Source organism: Prosopis cineraria, unplaced genomic scaffold, assembly GCF_029017545.1.
Source record: "Prosopis cineraria cultivar Desert tree isolate PC_DT_omini unplaced genomic scaffold, ASM2901754v1 PC12, whole genome shotgun sequence".
NCBI lineage: Eukaryota > Viridiplantae > Streptophyta > Magnoliopsida > Fabales > Fabaceae > Prosopis > Prosopis cineraria.
This window is the reverse complement of record NW_026555343.1, coordinates 4,168,729-4,177,870: the sequence shown is the minus strand read 5'-3', so window position 1 is coordinate 4,177,870 and position 9,142 is coordinate 4,168,729. Positions and strand designations below refer to the sequence as shown.

Genomic DNA, 9,142 nt, shown 5'->3' with positions numbered 1-9,142 from the left:
GTTTGATTTGTACCGCATAATAGTAATATTAGAATTGTTGGGGCAAAAGATTGAATACTAAGAAGTTTAGATGGACTACTTTGAAATTGAAAATTTATGTATGCTAGGTGTTTGTAAAAAAAAGTTTGAAATAAAATTATATCCTAATAATTCAATTTATTGGGTTAAAATAATATGAGAAATTTAGATGCTTAAATGATGATGAAGGGTGATCTTTGACTTATTTAAGTTAATTGTGAACGAACTATTGTAGTGAGAGAGAAAGTTTATTTATCTAGTAGAAAATCTATTAAAATTCTTTTTATGTTTGTTAGGATCAGTGGAAGAAGAGAAAAATTAATTGCAATTGTAATAAGAGAATTTTCGAATTGGATGACATATCAGATGAGTAAATAACAAAGAAGTAATGGTATTTCTCTTTATCTATCTATCTATTTATTTATCTGTTTTAATTGTTATAAACAAATCTTCTTATTATCTTGTATGATTAAGCTAACTTAAAGTGTGTAATGAGCTCATTCATTATTTGAGTTTAATTATGTATATACTCCCATGGCATTTTATTTTTCTTTTAAATATGGACTGGATAAATTATAGATAAAAAAGTTATTTATACTTCACAAATTTAAAATTTTGAGCTATAAGGATTTTTGGATTTCATGCATGATAGAAATGTCTTATAGGACTTAATACAAAATGTTTGTTGTTAAAGATAGTTTCGTTAACCCTTGACATGCCATGACACACCTTGTTAGTAAGATATATTGGAGGTGTTTGCCCCGTGTGTTGGCTAACACATGTGGAAGGAAAGATAAAATTTTATGAATATAATTTATGCCCGTTATTCGTGAGATTTATGCTTGCACCTGTTTTTTGTGGCTTTTAATCACGCCAGATGTTATTTATTCTCGTGAACTGTGTATCCACACCTGTTATTCATTCTATTCAAGTCCTAAGAAATCTTTCGAATTATATTTTCGCTTTCACTCTTAAGAATTTTATTTTTATGATTTGTTTTATATAAAGGATATATTACTAACTTGTTAATTATGATTCTCTATTTTCTCTTTTCTATTTTCGTTACTCAATTCCTAAAGATAAATTGTATTATTATTTTCTAATACCATTGATAATTAAATTAGTCTCTTGTTTTCTATTGTATATGTTTACGATTATCATTTTTATTTATTAATATTATTTGAGGATGTTATTTACTGGAAGAATTTTTAATATTCAAATAGTAATAGTGAACTTACTTTTCAATAGATTTCGTGGGACTATTTGAGATGAGAAGTATTTTGTTGTTTCAATTACGTTGTGGGTTAATGTAAATATTTAAACATTCTATTTTTGGTCTAGAATCATTTCACAAAACATATAGGCAAGATTCATAGTTAAATTATTTTGATTTGTATATGTGTATATACTATATCGAAGTAAAACTCCAAATGCTGTTTAGATGTTTTTTTGGCAAGTCGTAAAGATTTTGAGAAGTTCAACTTATAGCATATATTTTGTTGAAATTTCTATAGCAAGTTTAAATATTTTGTTCTTATAAACAATTACTTAATATTAATGATGATTGTATGATAAACTTTTAATTAATACGTTAGACATGTTAAGAGTTTAATCTTATAAAATACTTTTTTCATTAAAAAAATGTAAAACATTTGTACTAAATCTTACTCCCTAATAAAATAGTTACCTACTTTCAAACTAATCCTATCTTTTTATATTTACTCTTATTAAATATCCTATAATAAACATAAAGTCATTATCAATAGAGGTACTTTTGAAAAAAATAATAATTATATATTGAAAGACTAAAAATGCCCCACATTTTTTAATATCTAACTCCTCAAAAAATACCTTACATTTTTTAATGAAGGGGGTACGAGTTATCTTATATTTTAGCCGGTCATTTTGAAAGTTTAGAGTGTGACATGTTTGTTTAAGATTAAAAAATAAATGATTTCAAAGATCTTATAAAAAGAGATCTATTCTATAAAAATTTTATAGAAAGTAGAAATTATTTTATATTTGATTATAATAATAATAAGTGATTATTAGTTAGTTATTTTTCAGTTTTATGAGATCTTCTTTAATTTTTTTTATAAAAATAATTTATTATTATATTATTTTAAAATTTTATGAGATGTTCGAGTATCTCATCTCTTTAAAACACTTTTTTTCATCTACTGTATTAGATTATTTTTAGAAACTACTCAAATTAATCAAAAAATTGTTTTTTATTCTGATAATTTTTAAAAGTTTAAATAGACATTATAAAAACATACAAAATAGATTTTTTAAAAAAAATATGTGATTTTTTTATGAAATAAGCTAAAAAAAAAGACCCCTTATTTTTGCTTGTAAGGAACTTTTTTTTTAAATAAAAAAAAACTGAGTTAGTGCTGTTAGCTTTTGCAAAGCTTATCAAAGTGTTGGATTATGGAATTTTCATTGCAGTAATATTTCGTCCTTTGACCTCGCTTTAGTTTAATATTTTTTTAAATAAATTAGACATCATAAGTGGTTTAAAAAAAAATCTAAAGATCAAGGATATAAGAAAAGATGAAGATAATGTGAAGTGTTAAACTCAACCGTGTCAGGTAAAATAACAAGCTTGTTGATATCTTGCACTAAATTTGAGTTTGACATTTAAATTGTCATTGAATGGATTTATTGAAGCGTTGTCATCGAAAAGTTAAAATTTTTTAAATTAAACTATTTTAAATTGATTTCCTAAATCGTATGAAAGTTGTTAATATGGTTTTATAGGGAAAAAAAAAATGGAGGGAGTATTAGATAAGATGATTATTGGTTAGAATCTTGTCACTTCAGTAAATTGTATCTAACAAATTAAATTACAAGAACAATAACAATTACAATAAAAAGGCCAGCCCCTGGCTCAAATGTTATAACTTGCTTTTAATTTTGAAACAATTATATTAAAATTTCATATAAAAAAATTAATTAATGTAAAATTTATTAATAATTAAATTAAGTTATATTGATAACACGATTAATTACTAATATTATTTAGTTTAATTATCAATAAATTTTATAATAATTAATTTTTTGTGTGGGGTCTGATTGTAATTTTTCTTTAATTTTCAGGTTTGATCAGCCCAAATCATTTTCTTCGGGCCAGGTCCAAAGTTTATCTGGCACTCGGCTCATCAAATCGAGCAAATTACAGCTCAAGGCCCTAAGGTTTGTCGCGCCAACAATTATTTGTTCTAGATTTTAACCGTGTTTTTCTGGGATTAGCATTCTCCGTCACCGATAGATCTTGGAACTGCAGACACTACATTACGAGCTCTCTTCTCCCCCGCCCCCGCCCCCGTTTTGAACTCTTGCTCTGGTGGCAAATCTAGAGGTGGCAGAGTAATGGCAAGCGAAGATGATAATGGTGAGTTCTACCTGAGATACTATGTGGGGCACAAAGGGAAGTTCGGCCACGAGTTCCTTGAGTTTGAGTTCAGACCTGATGGCAAGCTTCGCTATGCAAATAACTCCAACTACAAGAACGACACCATCATTCGCAAGGAGGTTTACCTTACCCCCGCTGTTCTTCGCGAGTGCCGCCGTATTATTGCCGACAGCGAGGTTTCCACTTTCCCTTTTCCTTGCTTTTTCGTCTTCGCTGATTTGCATATTTTTCATTTGATATGTTGAATGAAGTAGGAATTGAGCAAATTTGTGTTTTTGTTTTGGGACATAAATCTGCGTTTCTGGTTAGGGTTTTTTTCTTTTTGGTGGAAAAATAGTTAATTTTCTAGGGTTTCTTCTTCTTATTCTTGTTCTACTCGGCTGCTGATTTATAATCCTTTCTGTATTTACTCTTAGGTCTTCCTATTGGTCCTCTTCTCTCACAAGCCTTAGCTCGACTTGTATTTCTCGTTCGGTATTTTATTTTTGTTACTCTCTTCCGCCCTTCATTTGCTAAATGAAGTAGAGATTTTCAAAGATGTCTGGTGCGTTTTTTATTTTGCAATTACTCGTTCTTCAAATAAATCAAAGTTGGAAACCTTTTTGGGGCTGACTCTGCTCTGTGTAGTCGTATCCTTTTGTGAAGTATCTGTATCGATATGTGGACTTCTGGGATGTTTGGATGAGAACTTGAAAGATGAAGTCTTTACGGTCGTGGAAGTTGTTGATTGATTCTGTTGTCTTAACTGTTTAGATTTAAATGTAATTTGCTGGGTCGAGAATGATGTTAATAAGTTTTCTCTATTATATAAAAGCTTAGTGAAGGATTCTGGCTGCTAGACTTTTTGCCCTCTTCCTTCCTTATATTCAAATTGTAAGAACAACTTCCGTTGTTGTTCTGAGTTGGTGAGATGAAAGAAATGTAGCTAGCATATTTCAACCGAGAAGCAGGTGATCATTCTATAAGTAATAGCGATTGCTAGGAATGGCAATAGGCAGGTGCCTGTTCAAAATTTTGTTATCTGAAATTAGTTCACATTTCCAACATCCATATCCCATCCGAATCTGATAAATTTCACATTTTACTATCAAAAAGAACTGCATGCTCATATGTGGCCTTATCTAGCTAATTTTGCCATACAAGAATTTCTTTATTTCATTAAATAGTTACAATATGATCAAAATCTAAAATATTCTTTTTATTAGTGCCAAATCCTATTCTGCAATTCGTTGTAGAATTCTCATTTCTTATATAGATGGTTGTTCCTTGTATTTTCTCACTAAATTCTGTCTTCATTCAGATAATGAAGGAAGATGACAACAATTGGCCAGAACCTGATCGAGTTGGACGGCAGGAGCTGGAGATTGTGATGGGAAATGAGCATATTTCCTTCACAACATCCAAAATCGGATCTCTTGTGGATGTCCAGAGTAGTGCAGATCCTGAAGGTCTTCGCATCTTCTATTACCTTGTTCAGGTGAGTAAATTCGTCAATGCATGACACAATTGATTGGTTTTTTTTTTTGTTGGTTCTATATGATTTTCCTGTCTTATTTTATATTTTCCGTAAAATGACTATATTTCATTTGATACGAAAATTTCATGATGGTACATTCTATTGCATGCTTTATTTTTTATTTGAGCCAGAGGTCATTTAGCAATCCATCGATTTTCTAAAGAGTTATTTAATTCCGGATGAATGATTTCTGTTCACTTGCATGAATGGTGTTCAGATGGAAAACCAAATATTTCTTGTGTTTTACAACGGAGTTGAAAGTGTAATTTTAATCTTTTTGTTTTTAATCATATCAAGTGTCAACAGTGCATTTTAGATGCTACTACAGCATCGTGTATTTTTCTTTATTAAATCCCAAAGGGACAATTCTAAATATTCATAGTGCTTATGTTCTCAATATTGATAACTTATGCAAGGAAGAAATGAAACTCATGTCCTTGCTTGTCCAGACTTTTGCAAAGTCATTGAATTATTTTAATGGTAGCATGCCTTATTATTTCTTTCTTTCTTTCTTTTTTAACATAGATGATATGGCAGTATTGAAATCATGGTTGAGTTAGCTATCGTAAATGTTATGGTGTGAAATTATATAGGTTAAAGCTCACTTGTGTTACATGGTGTTTTCAGTGCTGTTCCTATTTGTATGCGTGGTTTGGTGTTCCATCTTTTTACACACACATCTTTCATTTTGAATACAAAGAATAGTTGAAGGCTCATAAGATATTCTATAATTTTTATCTATTCAAGTGCTCTGACAACATAACGGATAGAAGGAAGGCAAAAATGGGTTTTGCTGGTCTGGCATCAAAATGCATTATTTTGATGTGGATATTTTTTGCCTGGTCAATTTAATGAATGGTGGATATACTCCTGCCAATAACATTCCGACTAGATAGGACAGCAGAGGAATTAGATTTTTAGCAAGCTAGATATTGAGTTGTGGAAATAAGTGTTCTTAAGCTGGACATGTGCGGATCCTGAATATTAGTGCTGTTAAGTTAGGCTGCTTGAAAGTATCTAAGGGATCGTATTTCTGTAGAGTATTCTATGGAGCTGTTCCAGTTTAATTGCAAAGAATAACCTACGCATAGGAATACTCTGGATTTGTATTGTGGGATGAAATTGTATGGCAAAATACCAAGAATCATAATTTTTTTAGTTCGAAGCTTAGCATTGTATCAAAATTTAGCATTACAGTCATATGAGTTTGGGATGTAGTTAAAGTTATCCACTAAATAGGACTTGAGATGCTTAAATTTTGAACCCAAATACAAAACTTGAGTAGGGACTAAACAAATATTGAAAATCTCAATCTGAAGAGTAAATGTAATTGATTGATCAACTTCAATGCATCAATGTGTCTGATTGGGTCTGTAAGTCGAAATCTTGATTTTTGGAAGAATTACCATGACTTTCTATTGTCGAAATTCGTCAGTCTTTGAAGGTTTTTTTTTTTAAACATATTTTCCTTGCAAGCTTCTGTTTATTTGTCATCCTTTGCTTATTGTTAGAGTTAATAGGCTGTAGATTACAATTTATATGTCATCCTTTGCTTATTGTTAAGAGTTAATGGGCTGTACAATACTCCCTAACCACAATATAGGACATTTTCTGAAAACACTGCATGGGCCAAAATATAGGGCATCAGGTAGTTTTTTTTTTTTGGATTAAAAATGGGGCATTCAACCCAGAAAATTACACAGAAATCAGTCTTGGGTGTGCAGTACCCATAATATCTCTGTACTGAAACTCTATTAACCCTCTAGGAGAACAATTAAGTAACTGTCAGCCATGCTCCTAGGTTAGACTCCAGTTTGCTAACTGTTAACCAGTCAGCGCAAAAATTACCCTCTCTATAAGTATGTGAAAACTTTATATTCCAACTATCATCTATAAGGTCGTGTTTGGTTGGAGGGGAGGGGAGGGGAGGATAGCCTAAGTCTCTGTGCAGCTCAAATAAATCTGTTATTTACATCAAAATCAATCATCATATTCTACATCATAGTCACCACAGCAATGGAATCAGCTTCAACAATCACTTTCTTAAGACCCAGTCTCTTCAAAATACGAAATCCTGACCAAATTCCCCACAATTCAGCATCAAAAGCCATGCAACACCCAATTCTATTCACAAAGTCTCATAACCATCCTCCATTATTATCTTGAATTTAACCACCACATTCAGCCTTTCCAACCTGTCCTTTCACAGCCCCATCTAGATTCAACTTTATCCACCCCATAGCAGGAGGTTTCCACTTTATATTTTCCCATTTCTTCAAAGTACCAACCTCCTCTTCCCTGTGTGCCCATTTTACATTCTCAGCATACCGGTATATAGCAAAAATGGATAATTCTTGTTCCTCAAAACCTTCCTCAAAGAATGTTCTGTTTCTCCCATGCCACAAAAACTAGCAACCAGCACCAAATAATTCATTCCACACAAACCCAAAATTATCTTTTATGCAATCAGCAAGATTACTATCAAACTATTCAAGACCAAGCATAATTTTTTTTTTTTTTATATTCATGCATATCAGCAGCTGCTCCCATATTTTCTTGCTATATGGACAGTCTCATAAAGTAGGTTTTATATATATTTTTCCAATTATTCCTTTTATTATATTCCATTAAAGTAGTTAATGAGGATGTTTTGAACAAGTCAAATGTTATATTTATTTCATTCAAGGGCGTGATTTGAAAGTCTAAATTTTTAGAAAATCAAGATTTTAATCTACTTTGTTTTTTTGAGAAATATAAATTTGTTGATAGTGACTTCTATTGTAATCCCGAGCAAATATTTACATGTAATGTGCTATAGAGTGGGTGGCATTGTTTCTAATCTGTTTGGCACCTAATGAATATTCGCAGTCCTTTATTAGCCTGTTATGCCATGTTTTTATTCTTATGAGAAATTTCATGTCTCTGCAGGATTTGAAGTGTTTTGTATTTTCACTCATTTCGCTGCACTTCAAGATCAAGCCAATATGATTGGACAACCTCCACAAATGTGTTTTTTTTCCCCTCCCAAACAACCATGAACATGTTTTAGCTGTGGTTTAGCCGGAAATTTGTAGTTCATTGAGAATGGCATTTATATTGGGAAGTTGAGTGGATTGGTGTTTTAAGGATGATCAAGCTGGTCTTTATCTCCCTTGCCGATTTGCAATAGGCATGTCTTCTAATTTTAGTAGGGATCGGGTGCTCTGTGCATCTGACATCATGAAATTCTGTAGAGATTATTATGCCTTTTATTTTCTTGTGTTTTAAATCTTGGTTTCTCCCTTTTGAATTTTTGTTGGAGCCCTTTTTTTTTTTGTTTTTTTGGCATTTTAACCCAATGTAACTTTTTATTTTTGATTTTGTGGGTGAGGTTCAAATAATATGTGACTTAATCATGATTAGTTCCTCTAAGGGTTTTTTACCCCCCCCCCCCCCAATGGCAATCTACAGGATTTAACTTTCAATTTGGGGAGAACTGTCTCATGATGCCGTCCAATTCATTTTGCACTCAAATCTTATTCGAGTGCTACTGCTTCAAATATCCGTTACAAAATTAAGAGCGATCGTTAATATAACATATGGAAAGCATATTCTCTAAGTAATATGACTCGTTATGAATATAAATCTCTGGAATCCCTTCGCTTATACTAATCAAAAGTATTTTATACAATCTAAAATGTGGGTTTTATATTTTATATGTAATTTAAGAAAAATTAACTTCTTATAATTTGATCCATTGTTGATCTTAACTTTTGAAGGTTAAATTTGACAAAATAAAAATACATTTGGAGTTTACAAAAAAATTTAATTTAACATTTTTAGTTAAAATTGAAAAAAAAAAAGGAAATTTGATTTAATTTAATATTTTCATTTTTAGTAATTGTTTGGTGAAAATTCTATGTTGACAAATATTTAGAAGATAACTTAATTATATAAATTTTGAATTATAAAACTTATGTAATTAATTTTAAAATTATAAAATCATTTAATAAAAAAATAAAACTTCTTAATTTTTTTTAAAGAAAAAATTTAAGAATTTTAACTTTTAGGAATTAAAAAATTTAATTGATTAAATTATAAAGGCTCAATTAAAATAAAATAAGCTATATGGATCTTATTTAAAATTGATCAAAATTATAAGAATTTACGGATATATTTTTCCTATAATTTAAGATGAGCTATGTTGTTCC

The 9,142-nt window shown here is 30.4% G+C and overlaps 1 protein-coding gene across 1 annotated transcript; it reads left to right on the top strand.

Moving 5' to 3' along the window:
* Positions 1–3,298: 3,298 nt before the first annotated feature.
* On the top strand, positions 3,299–8,241 carry LOC129287642 (protein mago nashi homolog). The gene is made up of 3 exons (XM_054923863.1): positions 3,299–3,612; positions 4,737–4,913; positions 7,881–8,241. Exons 1-3 carry the CDS (start codon positions 3,394–3,396, stop codon positions 7,938–7,940), a joined length of 456 nt encoding a protein of 151 aa, XP_054779838.1. The 5' UTR covers positions 3,299–3,393; the 3' UTR covers positions 7,941–8,241.
* Positions 8,242–9,142: the final 901 nt, after the last annotated feature.